The sequence below is a fragment of the Leptodactylus fuscus genome, chromosome 6 (genome assembly GCF_031893055.1).
Source record: "Leptodactylus fuscus isolate aLepFus1 chromosome 6, aLepFus1.hap2, whole genome shotgun sequence".
In the NCBI taxonomy this organism is placed as follows: Eukaryota; Metazoa; Chordata; class Amphibia; order Anura; family Leptodactylidae; genus Leptodactylus; species Leptodactylus fuscus.
The window spans coordinates 53,237,551-53,260,122 of NC_134270.1; the positions used below are offsets into that span (position 1 = coordinate 53,237,551).

Sequence of the window (22,572 nt, forward strand, 5' to 3'; positions counted from 1 at the left end):
GGGCAGATGAAGCGGGTGGGGAGAGAACAGCATGACACTGGGGCAGAGACGGGGGACAAGAAACTGTGGGCAGATGAAGGGGGAGAACGTGATGAAACTGGGGACAGAGATGGAGGGGGGGACATGAAACTGGGGGCAAAGGAAGGGTGTATATGAAACTGGGGGAGAGATGGAGGGGGGCATATAATTTACGGGTGACTGTAGGAGGATTGTACTGTGTGGGAGCACATGATAAATGAATGAGAATGGGTGGAATCAACAAAAGTGGGTGGAGACAAATTTGCCGCGGCACGCAGAGCGCGACGCACATTTTGCTCCTCTTTCTTCTCTTTAAAAATTGGGAGGTATGGTGTTGGTGACACCACACTCCTGCATGACGTCACTCGCTTCATCTGCGACGCACAGTGTCTCGACTCCCCCGCCTCCTTTACAAGGGGGCCCACTGAGGCTCTGTCGCCCAAGGGCCCATAAAAACCTGGAGCCGGCCCTGTGTGTAATGCAAATGTAATGCCTTTATCAATCCTTCCCAATGTTTGGCATAGGTACATGAGGTGCTGTGTTTTCTAGGGCTCTATTGGTTTCCTCTTTCCCTGTCCTTGCGCAGTAGTCCTAAAACAAATAAGAGACTATCCTCAGTACCAGTTGAGCTTCCACACCCCATTAGCCTCGGATCCACTATGCAGGAACTGGAAAGCTGTTAGTGCCTCTATGTCACTGTCTGATGTTCCTTCTTCTAGATCTCTTTTGCATCCCTTTAAGGCACTAGACCCTTCTTCCATTCACCTTCTCCTTGACTCCAGCCTTGACCCCTTGGCACCACTCCACTCTCTTGAGGTCCACGTTTTTTACCGCAGGTTACAACCTTGTACGTTGAAGCACCTATTCTCTTTAAGTAGAGGAATGGCACATTGCATGTAATATGCAGCACTCGGTTGGCATAGATTATACATTTCTATGAGGCCTGGGTGACTGCGATTATATGATGGTAAGAGATCAGGAAAGAAACATAGCCCTCATAGGAAAAGAATATAACAAACATAAAGAAAGTAGTTTGCATGAATTGTTGACATTCAGTCCCCATACATGAAATTTAGGGGGCCCTTCTCTACATATCGGAACTGACCCCCATTGTGTTTCCTTTTCTAATATCCACCGACTAAACAGCAAGCCATAAGAAATGTGATTATTCTTATCCTAAATGTCATACTTCCTCAGATGAATTTCTTTCATAGCCCATGAAAAACAAAATTTTGAAACCGTCTGTAGGAGGTGAGAGAAAGGCCCATTGTCTGGTCTGGTGCGGAGACCATTGGTCAGTGTATAGCCACAGTCTGTGTTTTACCAGTTTTCTGTCTTTTATGAACATGAATTCATTATTTGTTCAGAACTCAAAGCTTTTTTCTCCCCTTTGGAAGTAAAGATCGGCCCTCTCCCTCTAACCCTAGGGATGATACAGCTAAAATACTTCACACAAAGCCCGCAAAACCTGCCAAATCCAAAGCAATAGGGCACGGACAGAGGAATGAAGGCAGTAAGACCATAAGGCGGCAGCTCTAAGATTCTTTATCTGGGGATATTTTCTTGCATTTATCTTCAATATGTTTCTGTACTGGAAAAAACGGGGGGCTTATGAGCTTGAAACTCTCCCTACATCCCTGACGGAGCTGGGCTATAGTGCTGTGGAGCGCTTCTCCTGGAGTTCATCCCTGGATATCATTGAGGATCTTGCAGGTAGGTCATAAGGAGATGAACAAGTGACTATTCTGTGTCTATTTATTACAATCTGACTATGTAATGTACAATCTATGTAAATTTATATATAGCTTCATGTTTGACGTATTAAAAGTGTTTGACAAATGACGACTACAGTCCCTTCCTAAGTCAATTTAGTGATAACATAGTTACTCTCCGTCCTTCTATCGTAGTATAACCAGGAAAATTTACAATTCAGAAGCCCAGAAAAGTTGGGTGATCACCCATGTTTAATTGAATGACCGCCATATTGACAGATTAGAATTCTAGAACAATGATTACTTTTTATATTATGGCCATATTTGATACTTACGCCATTTATTGCACAGCTTCTTGCTGTTTTTGCTTTAGTTGTTTTGCACGATTTCTTTGTACGATTGTTGCCAATAGGTGACACCGGTCTGTAATATTTTAATATATTTGTGGTATGTTAGCAGAATCAACAAAATGGCTGCTACATATAATACTACTATCCTTACTAATGTAACCCCCTCACAGGAGTTACTAATGGTTATTTGGCCATATAAGTGCCTTACATGTTATGATAGTTTGTATATGTTGTCATGTTCATTCTGTATTCATTTGTGTAATGTTGTTAAGCTATTGTTCTCTGGTTTCACTTGTCCTAGTGAGCTGTGGTTTCCATAGCAACACACACTATAGTGAGTGGATCTGTAGCTGGAACAGGAAATAGTCATAGCAGGGACAGGAAGTAGTATTCTGTAAGAGCCAGGGAAGGAGAAGCAAGGAGAAGTGTGGCAGTGGCCATCTTGTGTTTCAGACACTGTGCTGTGAGGATTTCCACAGCAGTAGCAGGACAGAGAAGCTGTGTGACAGCGCCCTGCATCACTATCAGTAAGAGGAGAGGATTATATCAGGCTAAGCAGAGCTATAACCCTGGCAGCCTGCACCGACCTCTACTAGGTAAATGAGCCCCTGCAGTAGACCAGAAGCTGGATCTGCAGACATCTTAGACTCTCTGCTAATACATGGGAAGGTGTCAGCCAGCTACAAGCCACTGTGCCACAGCTCACTACTACAGGACAAGTGACCAGCAGATGCCTGTTACAATAAAGCAGTGAGCACTTCTACTGATCCTGGCCTGCACATTGCCTTCCTTACAGCTAAGCCCTGGGCAAAAGCTCTTTGTTGGAGTAGAGCACTGGCACCCACATCACCATCTCAGCCCAGGAACCAGCGGGTTTCTCAATACTAAAACTAGCGTCACATCTAACTGACTCTGCCTATTACCCTGTGCACCTCTCCTGGGAGTTCTGGTGCCTATAAGGTCACCGTGACAGTCCAGCCTCCTGCACGGTTCTCCCGGGGTGGTCGCACTAATATTATAAATGTGAAAATTTGTGTGTTTAGATGTTTGTTCCGCTATTAGAATGGCACCCAGAAAAGAACATAGGTGCCTCAGAATCCTCATATATGGCCGGTTTGGCCATCTGCAGGTGGGGCACACAAGGGGTAAGGGGGCCTGGCTGCGGATGAAGTCACGGGTATAACTAGTATTATATATGGCAAAATGCTGTTTCCCTTGTAGGTTGTTCTGTCTGCCCTTACATAGACCATGAAGACCTCCATATGATGAAGTGGTTATCTTTTCCGAAAAAAGTACCTATTTGATCACTAAAATTATCTTAAAGTATGATATGTTTCGGAACAGATTTTTCATCATATCTGACTTAGATTTGAGCTCTGAAACGCGTCAGTTACAGCTGGAACACTGGAGTCTCCTGGTCTGTTCTTGGCTTTTCTTCATTATACGACATCCATGGTGATGACTCCTGGTCACCCACAAACCATCCATAATTCATCCCACACCCTTCCTAATGTTGACTTGGTCATTCCCGCACATTCTCCCCTATAGTTAAACCCTGAAATCTCTAATATTTCCATCAGAATTTGCGCCTATTTTACGTGTAGCTTTAGAATCTCTAGGACATTGGTTGTCATATACAGTGAATAAAGTCCAGTCCAGTAGGAGTCAGCCGTGTTGTCTTGAGGAGGCCCCAGTGTTTCTTAGCTACATGTGCCGATGCTTGGAATGGTTTTGAGAATACAATTTGTTGCTCTTTGTGAGATCAGAAACTTTTCATGTTTATTTGATCATGGATGAAAGAATATGAAGCCTTCAAAGCTAGATAAAGATTTACCGGTAAGAACCTCTAAAGCCGGTGTTCTTCTGGCACCAAAATGTGGGTTTTTCTATTCCACGTGAGGATATGGACAGATAGTTCTGTAATACTCTGACTGATCTAGGTGCATGATGTAGTCAGGGTCAGATAAAGTACAAAGCAGTAGGACATCTTCCTATGAACCTTTCTCCCACTTCAGAGGACCATGTTTTTAAAGGAGCCCCTTTAGACCCCTAGTGTATGGCTTATATTCAGATGCATGGGCAACCGTGTAATATTTGGCCATGCCCAATGACAGCTAATGTTTCTTACAAGCTCTCCTCATTAGCTAATAGAATAGGGCCTACGAGGCCAGCCTTGAGTGTGACTGGAAGATGTCTCCCTCAAGAGGACCTCCCAATATGTCTACATTTTAGTAAATAGCTGTATTACTCTTGCAATCTTATTGTGCAGCTCGTCTGCTATTCCTCATGGAAATGTATGCAAAAATGGACAACTAGATGTTATTGTTTCATTGGTGAATAGGCTGTATTACTATCTTGGATACTCTCACAATGTGTAGAGACACCCTATAGCAGTGATGGCGAACCTATGGCACGCGTGCCAGAGAGGGCACGCAGAGCCCTCCATGCTGGCACGCGTGCGGTCGCCCGGATCGCTCACCAACAGGGAATCCGGTACAGGATTCCCCGTTGATGAGCGATCACTGCCTTCAGTTGTATGTGCAAATGCACATACAGCTGAAAGCTGTCAGGGTAGGCCGCGGATCGCGCGACCGCGGCCTACACTGGCTGCAGAGTTTGACCTCTGCCCCGACGCGGGCGCGATGACGTCATCAGCGCCGCCAGTGACAAGAAGGTGGATGCCGGCGGCTCTTCAGGGGTGAGTATGAGAGTGGCTCACTGTGTATATGATGTTGGGGGGAGCGCTTATAATACTTGGTGGGGTGTATGATACTGGGGGGGAGTGTATAATACTGGGGGGGCTTATAATACTGGGTGGGGTGTATAATACTGGGGGGAGTGTATAATACTGGGGGGAGTGTATAATACTGAGGGGGCTTATAATACTGGGGGGAGTGTATAATACTGGGGGGGCTTATAATACTGGGGGGAGTGTATAATACTGGGGGGGCTTATAATACTGGGGGGTGTACTAAAGAGCATATAATACTGGGGGGGGGGCTATTTATAAGCACACAATACTGTGTGTGGATGCCACTGTGGAGCATATAATCCTGTGGGGGGGGGGGACACACCTACTGCGGAGCATATAACACTGGGGGGCTACTGTGGTACTGTGGAGAATATAATATTGTGTGGTGGGCCCACTGCAGAGCATATAATACTGTCTGGGGTCCCCTCACTATTTATATCACACAGTATCTGTTTTATAGCAGACGTGATATTAGTACAGGATGTAAGAATATTACACGGTAACTATAAAACAGATCCTGTGCGATGTAAATAGTGAAAATTAATTGTTCAAAGTACCAAATGCCGAGACCTTTACATTTCAGTACAACGTTGTTTGTATTATTGAAAGCTCTGTAAAGCCCCACATGACTGTAATTTTTGGTCAGTAACTGTCCGCAATTGTGGATCCGCATAGTATTAAGTCTATATTGTCGTGTTGGCACTCCGCGAAAATTTTGTGGGTTTTGGGTTGCAGTTTGGGCACTCGGTCTCTAAAAGGTTCGCCATCACTGCCCTATAGGATAGTAACACCCACTTATTTAATGCATTCATATAGTTCCAGGAGGACTAGCAGAGGGACATCACAATGCAGGGTTGTAACAAAAGATTCTAAAATAGACTTGTCAAGAGAATTTTGAAGGTGTGTAAAAAGGAGGACACTTGAGTATTCCAAACAAAACGTGATTTAGCCTGAGGCTCCACGTTGTGAAAAAGCTGCTTTTTTGTTGCAGATTTTGCTGCGTTTTTTTTAGCTAAATCCAGGAGTGACTGCAGAAGGAATTGGAAATACCTAGGAAGCTCTTATATGTCTCGCTTCTTCTTAATCCACTCCTGACTTTGGCTCAAAAAACCTCAGCATAATCTACAACAAAAAAAGTATATAGAAAAGGATAGTAGGATCCGCTCGACCAGGTAAGTTAAAAAATAACTTTTAATCCGACATGGTTAAAAAACACACAAAAGTAAATAGATGTGAAATGACAAAAAAGAAGAAAAATGGTGATTAAAACCACATTCTGATAGCTCTAGCTGACGCGTTTCAAGACGCAAGGTCTCTTACTCATAGCTTTGCTTCTTCTTTTTTGTCATTTCACATCTATTTACTTTTGTGTGTTTTTTAACCATGTCGGATTAAAAGTTATTTTTTTAACTTACCTGGTCGAGCGGATCCTACTATCCTTTTCTATATGCTTCAACTACAAAGTGCCTTAGTCAGAGGCCAGGATCGTGCACCCAGGAATTATAAGGACTTATCAAGCTAACTGGAGGTGGTGAGCTATATGCTTATTTTTCTTATCTATTTAACAAAAAAAGTAATATGGGGCCTCAGCCTTAAAGTAGTTTTTTTTTGTTTGTTTGTTTTTTTTTTAAAAAAGGTGTGTTAGTACTATTAATGGGTAAATAAAGTGCACCCGTATACATTTAGCAGTGTTTTGAGTGATTTCTGGGTTTCTTTGGGAGCCCCTGGCATGCTCTACATTTGTTTACAGTTGTAGCTTACTGTTCTTTTATCCTACAACTACCATAATGCATTGCACTTCATGGAGAGCTGACTCAAACTACCTCCCCCTCTCATTCCCTCCCCCTCCCTCCCTCACACCCCTTCCCTGTTTCCCTAACTAGCCTGCCCACACCTAGCCATTCCTAACTAACTAAACTCACCACCCCACTCCATCATACTTACCTGTCTTCCTGTCCAGATCTTCTGGGTATGGGAGATCACTTCCTTCACCTCCTTGTCTTGACGTCTGCACAATAGATCCGGAGTGCCAGCATCCAATGGCCACTGCATCTACAATGGTTATTGCACCTCTCACCTTTGATATACATTGGGGTCCCAGAGGTGTAAGCAACATCTGAGACATTTGTGGCATGTACTGTGGATATCCTACAATTGTCATGGATAGGAAAGACTTCTTTAGGCTGAGGCCCACCTTGCAGAAAAGCTGCTTTTTTTGTTGCAGATTTTGCTGTACTTTGTTTTTGCTTTCCAAAGTCAGTAGTGGCTTCAAAAGTAAAATAATTCTAGTATAAAGGAATATAAAGAAATCTTTTATACTTCTCCCTTCTGCTCAATCCACTCCTGACTTTGGCTCAAAAAAATGCAGAATAATCTGCAACAAAAAAAAAGAAAGATTTTCCAGAACTTTGGGCCTCAGACTAAAAGTCATTGTCCGCCAGCACAGGTTGGTCTGCACATTTATCTACCATCTTTAATGTTTTAGATATTATCAGATAGATTGTATGTGGGTACAAGTACAAAACAAAGTCTTACAAAGCAAAGCCATTGAAGCTGGATTGAAAGAAACAGTGGTAGGCTACTGTGGAAGCGGGCCTGAAAGATCAAAGTCAGTGCCAGTGTTTATATCACAGTGATTTAGTCACAGCACTTGGTGCGAGATAACCACACACTATAAACTGTATAAAGCCTTGGAACAGGGTGATAAATTATCCGCTAGAATCATAAAGCATGGCTGGAACTTCCTGTATAACTCTTACTGTTGGTTTGTACAATACGTATAAATATTCAGACAAAACAATATTCATTTTTACCCCGTGATTAGTTACATGGGGTCTAAGGCCTTGTTCACACTTGGCGGGAGTCATGCAGCTCATGGCCAAAGTACTACTGAGTTGGAAAAATAAGCAGTTTTCTTTGAGATATACTTTGAGCTGAAGTCACATTTCCTTTAAGGTTTCTACTATAGTTGTTATGGTGAAACTATAGCACGTGTGGGAGCCTCAGAGCACTCTCTGTGGGCACTTATCTGTGGAGTAAATTGCACTGTCTATGGGCCACTGTGGAGTGAATTGTACTGTGTGGGGGCCACTGTGGAGCAGATTGTACTGTGTATGGGCCACTGTGGAGCAGATTGTGCTGTGTATGGGCCACTGTGGAGCAGATTGTGCTGTGTATGGGCCACTGTGGAGCAGATTGTACTCTGTATGGGCCACTATGGAGCAGATTGTACTGTGTATGGCCACTGTGGAGCAGATTGTACTGTGTTGAGGCCCTTCACTATTTTTATCACACAGTATCTGTTTTATAGCAGACAAATTATATTATTACAGACCATCCTTAATTGACCACAATTGTGGATCTGCACAGTATTAAGGTTAAATTGTCATGTGACTGTGGGGTTTTGGGTTGCAGTTTAGACACTCGGTCTCTAAAATGTTCACCATCTCTGTACTATAGGGACAGAAAAATGGAAACCATGACTGGGACAGATACATCATAGGATGAACACAGACGGACCCCACTGAATATAATGAGGTCCGTTCATCTGATTTCCATGATACCATTTTACCCGTCAGTGACTTTTTATGGACCTAACAACACATCCACTGCAGATTCAGACATTTCTATTTTTCTGCAGGTTTACAATTCTGGCTACATGTGGTGTTTCACATCAAAGAAATTGTCAATGTTTAAAGGGGCTCTATCATTGGGAAAAGTCATTTTAAACTAATCACATCCTTGCATAGGCTTTAGAAAAGCTATTCCACACCTACCTTTAGTATGTAAATTGCCTCAGCGTTTTTTAAATAAGTCCGTTTTTATTCATATGCTAATTAGACTGGTGCACAATGCATGGTGCACTCTCTTTGCTATTATTTCCTATGGGTGTATACAGCACAGGATGCTGATGACTCAGCTTCCTGTTTGCACACACACATAGGAGGTAATAGCAGAGAGGAGGTTGCTGGGAACTTCCTGTGCTGGCTGAAAGCTAATTAGCATATGAATAAAAACAGACTCATTCATAAACCACTGAGGCAATCTACATACTAAAGGTAGGTGTGGAATAGACTTTCTAAAGGCTATGTAAGTATGTGTTTAGTTAAAAATAATTTTCCCAATGATAGAGCCCCTTTAAGTGTACCTCTCACATGTTATGTCATTCCAATGTTACCAATCTAGTCCCAGCCAGTCCTTCAAGGGTGATATCATGTTCATCAGTCAACTTAGTGCAGCATCCATTTCCATGAATGTCATTGACCACTGAGACCAGTGATTGGCTGCCCTTACCACATGAGACTTCCTGGTGTCCAACACACACAGGAAATGCTCAGCGTTCTTTCTCAGCCAATCATTGTCTGAGTCAGGTCACTTCTTGTCAGGATACGGAGTCGCCACGGTCTCCTTGCTGCGCGGCGTCTCCCTGGGAGACGTGTTAGGAGTTCTATTGGGTGTGCTTAGGTCATTAAGGGTTAATCTTTTCCTTGCTCTCAGTCTCCATGCCATTAGCCAACAGGTGTGTTTCTCTGCTGCTATTTAAACCCCACCCAGGCATGGATCCTTGCCAGCCATTCACTTTGTGTTTCCTGGTCCCCCTGCTCAGTCTGATTCCCTGTCTGTTTGTATTCCATATGTTTCTTGGTTTTTAGACCCGGCTTGTATTTTTGACTATCCCTTGTCTTTTGATTTGGTACCTTTTATTATATCTCCTGGCTTGACCTCTTGCTCGTCTGACCTCGTCTTCTCTTCTGTGTCTTGCTGGGACTTGTGGTCCTCCCTGGTTCCATGCTGTTTAGTCTTTGTTTTGCATTGCAGTTACACTGTGCTTTCTGTTTAGGTGTGACCCCGTGACTCCAGTCCCTAGGACTTTCAGGGCCTCCTCTCCCCTTATCCTAGCCGCCGGATAGAAGGTTAGGAGCCGTGGTAGGCGCACTTCAATTAGGAAGTGCATTGGTCTGCCTCATCTCAGATATTACAGCATAGTTATAGCTGCAGGGCCTGCGACCCCTTTTGTCATTAGTTGCACAGTGTTGCTTTCCCAGCTGTGTCACTTTGCACTGCCTGACCCTGACTCCAATCATTACACTACTACTATGCAACGTTTTACAGAACCTGAAAAGTGGATGGGATTCAGGCTAATCCCATCCACACATTGCAGAAAAATATCTGCTGAGTAGATGCTGCGATTTCAAAAATGCTCCCGTTTTTCTAAATCGCTGCATGTCAATTATACCTACGGAAACGTTGGCATTTTCCAAATAGGTATAACAGAAGCAGTAAATCTGTAGAGGAGAACTCTGCGGATTTTCCGTGAAAAATTCTGTGGAAAAAAATGCATTGCATTTCGGCTGCGTTCTTTCCGTAGTTTTTTTTAGCTGCGGTTTCACAACGTGGGGCCTTAGCATTAAGTAAACTTTTGTTAAGCTAAAAGGAGTCTATCAAGACAGACTCCTTCTAATGCCCCATATGTAGCCCTATTGAATTTAATTTTGATGAATTGGGAAAGCCCTTTTAAGCTTAATTCTAGCTGTATAAATATAAGAGAGAATTAGCCCCCATGCACACAATTGTCTAAGATGGGGGCTTCCGATCCATTCTGTTCCGATGACATGGAGCATGATAGGAAATCCTCTACATTCATCAAAATGGAAAGGACCCTTGGATGCCCCCTCGGGACTTCCTCAGCCTGCACACTCGGTTATGTGAATTAGGCCTTAAAGGGGTATTCCCATGACGCTTGTTCACTAACCTGCAGGCTGTTGTGCTCGCTTCACTTCCTGCTTTTCTCGGCACATTGGTGGGTGGGGTTTCACTTGCACGGGATTGGTTGTAAATGAATTACCACAGTGTGAAGCTGATGTAGCAAAGCTGGATTTGAGTCAGTTTGCATTACATACAGAGGTAACGGACTCCCTATCTCAGCCCTTATCAGCCAAATTCAATTAAACTGACTGATAAGAGCTCAGAAATCCTGGAGCTCTCACCTCCCCTATCTGAGAAGCTCCGCTACTTAAAAGACACAAACAGCTCAGAGTTGCTCCCAGCCCCTCCCTCCTCCTCTGAGAGCAGGCAGCTATATCACTTGACAAATGAGCAGATAATCCCAAGGGCCATAGAAACGGAGTGTAAACAATGAAGTGAATAAATTAAGATAGTGGCCAAACAAAGCAGTTTTGATAAAGCAATGCATTTAGGAAAAGTCTTAAATCCACATAAACTAGCAGTATAGATAGGATCCTTGTGATGGGACAACCCCTTTAATACATCTGTCCTATTGTGCCAAAATTTGCAATCCTGTTCTCACTCCAGGTTGATATCTCATACCTGCATTCATATATTATAACAGACTGCAGCTGTGTGAGTCAGTTTTTCAGCAGTTTTCCTTTCTGGCTGATCCATAATGAGACATATAATGCAGACAACCCATTTAAGCATTCATAGGTCAATGCAACTCAGTGATTTATAGCGCATTGTGATAAAACAAGGACACAAGGAATTGGTTAAAGGTTGTGAAAAGTGTATGAAGGGGAAGGAGGCATCAGGAACTTCTGCCCTGGATACCAAACCTGGCAACAAAATGAAGGCCCAATTTGATCTTTGCTTTGAAGCCCCATCTATTCTATGTTTGCCACTTTTAATGATCCTGTTTTCAGGCTGCAGTGATAAGCAAGTTCTTATGTTTAGGTTCACATAATTTTTGACATGTAGCAAATAATCCTTAGCAACATAAAAAATATTTTTTTCAACCTGTAGAAACAGATCCGGAGAGATTTTTTTTGTTTACTGTCCAGAAGAATAAGGTCATTCTTGCCCCATTAATGTCCAAGTAATTGGAGCATCAATGAGCGTGTTTGTGCTCCCCTCCCCCCTCCTCCCTACCCTTATTGTTTTATTTCGCCCTCATGAAAGAATGCCTTGTTTGCTCGAAATATTATTCATAACAGGGCAACTAAATGAAAATGTATCATGTCTGTACCCAATGGAAGCCGGCCACAAGCATGTGAGTTCTCATTGTAACAAGACTGTGCACAGTCGTATATTGTCTCATTTGCAAATGGCTTTAAACCGTGGGTAGAAAAGCTTCTCAATATGCACATAACTCTGAGGATCGGGCAAGTTTCTGCCGAGGTTTGGCCATGGTGAATTCCTTAACTCGAGACAAGCAGAGATGGCCAGCTGTGAAAATGTTTTCCTTTCTAGTTACACTATAGATCATTTATGGAAACCATAAGAGAAACAATGGATTTCCCATAGCAACCAGATAAGATAAGATAATCCTTTAATAGTCCTACCATGGGGAAATTGTGTGTTACAGCAGCATGGATAATACAGTATATATTACAAGAATTGCATTGCATTACATGCATTGAGATAGTCAAGACCTGTAAGTATCTGGGTGTGCTCCTCAATAATAAACTAGACTGGGCTGATCACCTGGAGGCGCTGCACAGAAAGGGCCACAGCAGACTCTACCTGCTCAGGAGGCTGAGGGTGAAATAGACTTAACCGGCTGATCAGAAGGGCCAGCTCTCTCCTGGGGAGCCCCCTGGACCCAGTACAGGTGGTGGGTGACAGAAGGATACTGTCCGTGGTGACCTCCTTGTGGGAGAACAACTCCCACCCCATGTATGGGACCTTGATGGCACTTGGCAGCACTGTAAGTGACCATCTTCTTCACCCCAAGTGTGAGAAGGAGCGCTATCACAAGTCATTCCTTCCAACCGCGATCAGGCTGTATAATCTACATCAGACCAAGCGAAGATCACTCCGCACAGAAAACTAAATGATTATGATTCTGAAGTCTTCCTTCTTTCTCTCTTCTGTTCCTTAGCTGCTACGGACTCCTAGTATATCTTCTCTTCTCAGCACATGTGTGTCTATGTCTGTAATATATTACTGTGTATTATCCTGTATCTGTATTACTATGCTGCTGTAACATGCTGAAATTTCCCCACTGCGGGACTATTAAAGGATTATTAAAGAACACATACAAGCTCAGAATAGCAGATAGAAAAGATACTAGGAGTCATAGCAACTAAAAGAAAAAGAAAGACTCATTTAGTTCTCTGTGTGGAGTGATCTCTGCTTAGCCTGATGTTGATTATACAGCCAGTGCTGTCCTGGTCTCATACATGGGATGGGAGTTGTTCTCCAGCATGGAGCTCACCATGGACAGTATCCTTCAGTCACCCACCACCTGTACTGGGTCAGTGGGATCCACAGGACAGAGCTGGCCCTTCTACCAGCCTGTTAAGTCTTGCAGTATTCTCTGCTTGTTCAGTGTCTGCACTAGCTTTATCGTTTTAATTTCAGGAAGCTTTGCTGTTAGGAATATACTATCAAGAAGCACCATTTTGAATGCAGCTCTGGAGCATTCAGAATACAGGTTACAACTCGGGATTTGTGAAGGATAAGTTATCAAACTGCAAAGTGACTCAACATTTTATTACTCCAAACAATGAAGATTGGTGTTTCCCTTGCTTGAACAATCTGAACTCTGTGATCACCAGTGATTTTTTTTCAAGCAATATGTTTTGGACCTAGGTTTCTCCTAGGAGACTAAGCATCCAGAGAAACTCTCCTAGCATCTTGACATGGACCATCTTCTTACTTGGCCAAACATGGCTCACCCGATGTTGCTGTGGTCCTTAATGAAAATAACAGTAAGTATTAGACTTTCTAGAGTCATTGCTGGAGGTAGGAACAGCACTTTGTAATCCATTTCTGTCATATTAAGTCAAAACTTCTCCAGTCTAGCAATTCATTGTGTTCCCGTTCATGGACCCTCCTGTATTTGCAGGAAATTTACCGTCTGCTTAAGATCAATGAGGTCTGGCTCTATAAGTTTCTTCCAGAACAGGTTTCCATAGAAGCTCTTCTATCCATCTTCACCTGGACATCTTCTGCCTTTGACAAACTTGGCTCACCTGACCATGTTGTTGCTTGTCATAGCACTACTTGCAGTCCGCATGAAACCAACAAGTCTCTAATTCTCCGTTCTTTATATTGTCAATCCTAAATGGAACTTGTAACTCTTCCACACATTGCTTGTGTCCAGTCCAGAAGTCATTTAAGATTCCAGGTCACAGTCATCCAGACATGGTATACATTGCAAGTAGTTTCAAACAGGAGAAACACTTTAGGGACCATAATAGGGTTAAGCCATCTTTTAAGGTTGACTTTTGGCCTCATAGCTTGCATTCTCCTCTTGATCTTCATGATATGGAAGCACCTGGCATTTTCTTTATCTAGTTTTCAATATAGAAGATCTCAGTCTAATAAAGCTCCAAGCTCTGTCCTATCGCCCCATATTTAGGGATTCCCTTCGAAATACACTTTTGATAACCTCTGTTAAAGTTCTGAAATCCTCCCGACTTGTCATTCCAGGCTGGGTTTGAGCAGTGCGTTTCTGTCAAAGCCTCGGTCTTGATATGCCAAGTCTCCTGTAACGTTCTCCAACTCTATCATTTTATACAATTTTACAGCTTGTAAATCTCTCCTTGTAGTAATTCCCTCCTGGATCTTTGAGAGATTTTCTTTTTATCTGCATGACACAGTATTACTAAAACATCAAAAGAATTGTGGGGATTTTTTTTTTTTCATTTTTATCCTAAAATTCCCTGAGCGCATTTCTGTACAGAATAATTTAGACATGAAAGTGAACAAGTAAATGAAATTCCGAGTAATTAAATTTCACTGCTATTTTTCAGCCTTACATCGCATTAGCGGTGCGAACTGAATAGAAAAGACATAACGCAGTTAGATGCTGTATTCAATGGGCTTTTTCTTAGACGTTCTGTAGAAACAATATGGAGAGCCACATAAGAGCAGACCCCACACCGTACCACAACGCCCAACATCTGAATCCCAAAGTGGGACATTTTGTGCCATATTGTATTCCCTGTCTGGAAATAGTTTTATCAAAAATGGCTGATATTGGGACGTATTTTATATATACAGTACTAGCTGGTACCCGCGACTTCGTCTGCGGTGATTGTAGAAGTGGGTATATACAGGCGCGGGTAAGGTTTTCGTACTGCGTATAAGGTATGGGATATGAAATGTAACTTTGTATCTTGTTTTTGCTGTAATTCAGAGAATACGTGAGACTTTTGTGTTGAATGTAATTTGTATTTGAGCTGCTATACGGTGTTGTGAGAAACTTTACATAGTGACTTTGGGACAGAAGTATTTGAAGTTAACCCTTTCCCGCCGATGGCATTTTTTGATTTTCGTTTTTCGTTTTTGACTCCCCTCCTTCTAAACCCCATAACTTTGTTATTTTTTCCGCTCCCAGAGTCATATGAGGTCTTAATTTTTCCTGGGACAAATTTTTCTTCATGATGCCACCATTATTTATTCTATATAATGTACTGGGAAGCAGGGAAAAAATTCTAAATGGGGTGGATTTGAAGAATATATGCATTTCTGCGACTTTCTTACGGGCTTTGGTTTTACGACGTTGACTGTGCAACCAAAATGACATGTCCCCTGTATTCTGTGTTTCGTTACGATGCTGGGGATACCAAATTTATATGGTTTATTTACATTTTGACCCCTTAAAAAAATCCAAAACTGTGTTAAAAATTGTTTTTTTTTGAAAAGTCGCCATATTCCGACAGCCGTAACTTTTTTTATACGTGCGTGTACGGGGATGTATAGGGCGTCTTTTTTTGCGGGACCGGGTGTACTTTGTAGTTCTACCATTTTCGGGAAATGTTATTGCTTTAATCACTTTTTATTCAAAGTTTTATCAGAATCAAAACAGTGAAAAAACGGCGGTTTGGCACTTTTGACCATTTTTCCCGCTACGGCGTTTACCGAACAGGAAAAATATTTGTATAGCTTTGTAGAGCGGGCGATTTCGGACGCGGGGATACCTAACATGTATGTGTTTCACAGTTTTTAACTACTTTTATATGTGTTCTAGTGAAATGGGGGTGATTTGAATTTTTAATCATTTTTATTTGTTTTTATATTTTTTTTACTTTTTTTAAACTTTTTTTTTTTTTTGCATTTATTAGACCGCCTAGGGGTATTGACATGGGTGGGTGGTGTCACGGATTGTCAGAGCGGTGGGGGTCGGCAAACATGGCTGCTCCGGAGCATTAAAGAGAGCCTCCTGGAGTATCATTAAGGTGAGGGGCAAAGTGGTAAAGTATATGTATATGTGATTGTGTGGGGTTAGGGGCGAGGCTGTAGAGGGCAATAGGAATTTTGTGGCTTGCTATGGTCCAAAGTGTGTGAGATTGCAGAGATGGTGGTGTGAGTTTGGGTTTTGTGGGGGTCCTGGCACAAACGTATGTGCGCTATTGTGACGAAAAGTAGCCTATTGCGCTATGTTTGTGGAAACTTTCAGCCAAATCGGTCGAGCGGGTTTTGCGTGATTGAGGAACAAACATCCAAACACACAAACATCCAAACTCTTCTTTTATAATATTAATAGGATAGGATGACAATAGGTAACAGAATAGGCAGCTTGCGCACTGGGGGCAGGGCTTCAGATCCTGGAGCGCTGCTCTTACCATTCAGGCACCTACAATCTCCTGCTTGCGCCTCCCTCTCACTCATCGTCCATCCTATTTGAGTAGTAAGAGCAGTGTTCCCAGGGCTGAAGGCCCGCCCCCAGTGCACCAGCTGCCTGTCTTCTCCAAATATACGAAAGTGACAAGTATAATAGAGGTATGTTATTATCATTGTAATGTGTTATGTAATGCAGTGGTGACAGGTGAATATGCTTGGGGGAGGTGATAGGCTCCCTATAGGTGCTTAACTTGATGCATATCTGTGCAAATTGGTTAATTGGGGACATTTCATTATGATGGTGTCTATGTTTTGTATTAGATATGCACTTTACTGTGCATTGACATGTACTTGTTTAATGCACTTTACCTGAGACGTGCATCATATGCTATTGATGTGAATAAAGACAATCCTATTAATATTATAAATGTGAAAGTTTGTGAGTTTGTGGGTTTGTGTGTTTGGATGTTTGCATTTTCGGATGTTCGTTCCTCAATCACGGAAAAACCGCTCCACCGATTTGGCTGAAATTTTCCACAAACATAGTTAATACACCCAATTAAACAATAGGCTATTTTTCGTCACAATAGTGCACATACATTTGTGCCAGGACCCCCACAAAACCCAAACTCACACCACCATCTCTGCAATCTCACACACTTTGGACCATAGCAAGCCACAAAATTCCTATTGCCCTCTACAGCCTCGCCCCTAACCCCACACAATCACATATACATATACTTTACCACTTTGCCCCTCACCTTACCGATACTCCAGGAGGCTCTCTTTAACGCTCCGGAGCAGCCATGTTTGCCGACCCCCACCGCTCTGACAATCCGCGACACCGCCCACCCATGTCAATACCCCTAGGCAGTCTAATAAATGCAAAAAAAAAGTTTAAAAAAAAGTAAAAAAAAATATAAAAAAAATAAATAAAAAGGATTAAAAATTCAAATCACCCCCCTTTCCCTAGAACACATATAAAAGTAGTTAAAAACTGTGAAACACATACATGTTAGGTATCCCCGCGTCCGAAATCGCCCGCTCTATAAAGCTACACAAATATTTTTCCTGTTCGGTAAACTCCGTAGCGGGAAAAATGGTCAAAAGTGCCAAACCGCCATTTTTTCACTGTTTTGATTCTGATAAAAATTTGAATAAAAAGTGATCAAAGCAATAACATTTCCCGAAAATGGTAGAACTACAAAGTACACCCGGTCCTGCAAAAAGAGACGCCCTATACATCCCCGTACACGCACGTATAAAAAAGTTACGGCTGTGGGAATATGGCGACTTTTCAAAAAATAATTTTTTAACACAGTTTTGGATTGTTTTTTAAGGGGTCAAAATGTAAATAAAACCATATAAATTTGGTATCCCCGGAATCGTAACGAAACACAGAATACAGGGGACATGTCACTTTGGTTGCACAGTGAACGCCGTAAAACCAAAGCCCGTAAGAAAGTCGCAGAAATGCATTTTTTCTTCAAATCCACCCCATTCTGAATTTTTTCCCTGCTTCCCAGTACATTATATAGAATAATTAATGGCGGCATCATAAAGAAAAATTTGTCCCAGGAAAAATTAAGACCTCACATGGCTCTGGGAGCGGAGAAATAAAAAAGTTATGGGGTTTAGAAGGAGGGGAGTTAAAAACGAAAATCAAAAAATGCCATCGGCGGGAAAGGGTTAACTTCAAATACTTCTGTCCCAAAGTCACTATGTAAAGTTTCTCACAACACCGAATATATAGCAGCTCAAATACAAATTAACTTCAACACAAAAGTCTCACGTATTCTCTGAATTACAGCAAAAACAAGATACAAAGTTACATTTCATATCCCATACCTTATACACAGTACGAAAACCTTATCCGCGCCTGTATATACCCACTTCTACAGTCGCGGGTACCAGCTAGTATATATATATATATATATATATATATATATATATATATATATATATATATAATAAATATATATATATATATATATTATCTGGAAGTGGAATTAAGTTGACCGCGGGGCCCTTACAGCTCCACAGGAAAAATGCAGTATACTTATCGATCTCTATGGACTGCTGGGTCCTCCAGAGAAGCTCTTTGTAGAATCTCTTGGCCGGACTGATCCTGAGTAGTGGGTTTCAATAAACTAGAAAAAGACTCCCAGTTAAGGGTTAATTCCAACTTTATCTGTTTCTTTTTCTTCAGGGATAATCCATAATCCTGCCAAACTTCCCGCACAATTTCTGGAATGATGTGTATGAGTATAATTTGATGCATTTCTATATTTAGTCTTTTCAGAGGAGGCATGAAAACAATGTTATCACCTTACGGAGCAGATTTATACTTCACAGATTTGCTTAAGGAAAATATATTAACTGAAGCCAAACTATTTTCCACCCCAAGGATTTCAGAAATATTTTTGACATATTTTGTCAACAATGACGACCATTGGAAGGAATGGGTCTGTTTCTGCAATCGATTCACAATATATGGAGGCTTCCAGGTCCACTTTAATGGGCAAGGCTGAAAAGCTTTTGCAACTCTATGGTCGCATTATCCAGTAGCTGCATGCAATGCACAGGGCCGGCTTTAGGGTTGTCTATCTTACAGACCCTTGGTTTGATAAGGAGTAGTCATACCAGGCCACACTGCCATGGGTCTCCCGAGCCCGGCTGGTTCAGCAAATTTTTATCTTTTGGTGCTGACACCATCCATGAAAGTGAGGCTATACCTTTAGAATAGAATAGACTCCATAGGTTGAAGCCTAGCATCTGTGCAATATATCTACATCACCTTGTTCTTAAGGAGAACCTGTCAGGTGTTTTTTCCACCTTAACTGCAGGATGAAGTACTTACCTTTCCATCGTTGCTTGTCTGTAATCTTTCTATTGCAGCAAAGCGAATTTATACATATAATACTTGAAAGCATAAAAAGTAATCTGTAAAATATTTTAAGTAGTCACAGTGGGTAGGAGCTTCAGCCCGGTCACACTGTCCCCTGGCTTATCACTCCTCCTGGGCGTGACCTCACTCCCTGATGTCACAAGGGATATATCAGTCACGCCCAGGAGGAGTGATCAGCAGACAGTGTGACCAGGCTGAAGCTCCTGCCCCATGTGACTACTTAGAATAATTTACATATGACTTTTTAAGCTTTCAAACATTATATTTATAACTTCACTTTGGTGCAAGAGAAAGATTACATAGGAACAGTGATGGAAAGGTAAGTACTTCATCCAGCTCATGATGGGGCTGGGCTATGGTAGAAAAACCACCTGACAGGTTCCCTTTCATTTTTTTTTGCAAGTTTTACTAGAATATAGAGAAATAAAACTCCCCTTACTATGTACAAACCTTCAACAAGCTGCTTGCATCAGATTTTATTACAGCTTGTAAGATTTCCAAGGATTGAGTGACTTAATTAATGTTAATACATGATGATAATTAACAAAGGATCATCCAAATCGTGGTAATAACATATTGCTCTGCCTTGACTATTTAGTACTGATACAGTGTACTCCAGGGGAGTGTTAAAGGGCCCATCAATAGGCCATCAGTATAAGATCTTTGGGGATCTGACTATCGATAGCCAATCTGTTGATTGCAGAGGTTTGGCACCCAAGCGAGTGTTGCAGCCTTGTTATTATCAGTACAGCTCCATACATTGTATAGTGACTGTCTAGTACTGTATGTAACTCAGTCCCAGTCATGTAAAGACTGCAGTATCACATACATCTGCTGCTACCATCAGAGAGGCTGCATGGTCATTTTTGTGTGAAAGGAGCTGTATAATAATCTGCAGTAACTGTGGTAGGTGAAGTCTAGAGATGAGCGAGTACTATTCGAAACGGGAGTTTCAAATAGCATGCACCCATAGGAATGAATGGAAGCGTCCGACCGCTTAACCCCCTGCGTGCCGGCTGCGTCCACTCATTCCTATGGGAACGTGCTATTCGAAACGGGAGTTTCGAATAGTACTCACTCATCTCTAGTGAGGTCCTGTAAGGTACAGTCCATACAGTTATATCATACAGAAAGCATGTTATCTGAGATGGTGACTCCCTTGAAAAATAAAAAGTTGTGTCATTCTCAGGGGATCACCCTGACATAACATGACACAATTACAGTAGAGATGGGAGACCCACATGAGGTTAGTTCCAACGAATACTTGTGAGTTTCAGCCATCCGATTCATTTCGGGCCAAACTTGTTCAGATAGAACTGGAAGTGCTGATTTTATAGTTTGGGGTCTCCTTAGTTAAAATAAACACTTATCTCTTATCACACATCTCTTGAACATCCTTGCAATGTCTGGTGGTCCCATGACATCCCCTTTAGGTCTTTTAAAGCCTCTACTGATATGAAATACCCTGAGGCCACTGCTGAGGCTCAATCAAAGACCTCATTGGTGACCCTAAGGTGCATGATATTAGCCACAGGCCATATGACTCCTAAATAAGGCCACATGGGTCCGCTGGATGCCCAAGAGAGGTGAGGCGAGGTGAGTATAATTGTTTGTTATTTTTACTCACCTCCCCTGGGCCTCTACTTATTATACTCTGGGGTCTGAGTATATCCCAGAGTCTAATAGTGTATGATGCCTAAAGAACGTCACATGGGTCCACTGGATGTCCAAGAGAGGTGAAGCGAGGCGAGTATAAGTGTTTGTTATTTTTAATCACCACCCTGGGCCTCCACTTCTTATACTCTGGGGTCTGAGGATATCCCAGAGTCTAATAGTATATAATGGGTGACGAACTCCAAAATTTTCTTGTTTGGGCAAACCTGAAACTTCTGGAAATTTCAGGTCGAATTTCTTCGCCCATCCTTAACTTAAAGAGAAGGATCAGATCGGAAGAAATAACTAAATAAGGTAATACTGGCTGAATTATATACATAGGGATAATAAGTACATAATGGAAGAAAAAAATTATCGGAGCTCCTTAACATAAATATTAGGCTGATATTTTAAGATTATTCTATTCAGACATGTGAATTATGCTGTGTGTCCTCGGTTTATATAGACAGAGCAGCGTACATTAATAATATGGCAGGCCGTAATCAGGCACAATGACTCATTCCCTGGATAGACTTACATCTCAGTTACCGTACATAGCGGACTCTTTTATGTACAGTGGAAAATCAATTTATCGTTACAATTTTTTTTTTTCTACATTTAGATAAAACCAGCTTGTGTGTTTGATTTGGGGAAATTGGAGCCCTGTGGAGCCACATAATTTTTTTTTCTTTTTAAAAAATATTTTTTTCTTATATTATTTATATTTATTTTATTTTTTGCTTGTTTTTTTTTGTATGCAAAGCCTTTTAATGTCAAACACAATGAGCAGTGAGGCCAGGCAGCTCCTCAGCTCCATTTTCTCAGGCTCGGAGAGATAAACACATTTTCTCAGTCAGTCTGCATCTCCGAACTGAGCGCTCTTCTACTAACATAACCTTCCAGACTGAGGATTCCTGCTTTACTGAGAGCAAATTTTTACAGCTGCTGCGACAATCTCAGATCTAAGGAGAAAATAATAGACTCTCATTAAATGGGTGAGTGAAAATCTCTTCTATCCATGACACACAACCATACCAGCACAACATCACTGGAGGTAAAATACTGGCAAAAACATAGGTTTTTCACAAAATTAGGCCATTTACTTGCAAATCATTTTATTATTACTATATGTTTATTTATATACATTAATGTTTAATTTTATGCCTTGACGGAAATGTTTTGTTTTTCTAGATATGTTGTCTATTCTATCCTTCCCCTTATTTTCCATAATGGATACAATACAATGCAAAGTGTATATACTGTAGATTCTGCCATTTACAAAGTCAAGAAATAGGATGCAAATTTTGGTTCTTGGCTAAATTGCCTGTTTGTGCCTGTGTGCAGGTAAAGTCTATGTGCAGCATATATGTGAAATATAGAGGCGGATTTACCAATACTAGATAAACTTAGATTAGAAAAGAAAGACTCTATACTGCGGAAACGCACTGTTTTTGTAGTTATGGAAATGCAGCGGGAAAAAAAAACACAGCTTTTTACAGTACCAGAAAAGCGAATGAGATTTTGCTTAATATCATCCACACATTGCGGAAAACGCGGCAGAGAAGCAGCGACATACATAAGCATTTTTTATCCATGTTTCACTATGTGCGGCCTTAACCTTAAACTGATTTATCACAGTGGTTGATGCTGGAG

At 41.7% G+C, this 22,572-nt stretch overlaps 1 protein-coding gene across 2 annotated transcripts in view; it reads left to right on the top strand.

Moving 5' to 3' along the window:
- Positions 1-1,597: 1,597 nt before the first annotated feature.
- PLEKHG5 (pleckstrin homology and RhoGEF domain containing G5) overlaps positions 1,598-22,572 on the top strand; it is a 214,883-nt gene continuing 193,908 nt past the window's right edge. The window contains exon 1 of one of the 2 annotated variants that reach the window (XM_075279964.1): positions 1,598-1,731. In XM_075279964.1, coding sequence (XP_075136065.1) covers positions 1,599-1,731 — 133 coding nt within the window. In that variant the 5' untranslated portion in view covers position 1,598. Of the gene's footprint in view, positions 1,732-21,811; positions 21,915-22,572 lie in introns of those variants that run through there. The other variant, XM_075279965.1, reaches the window with a different exon arrangement.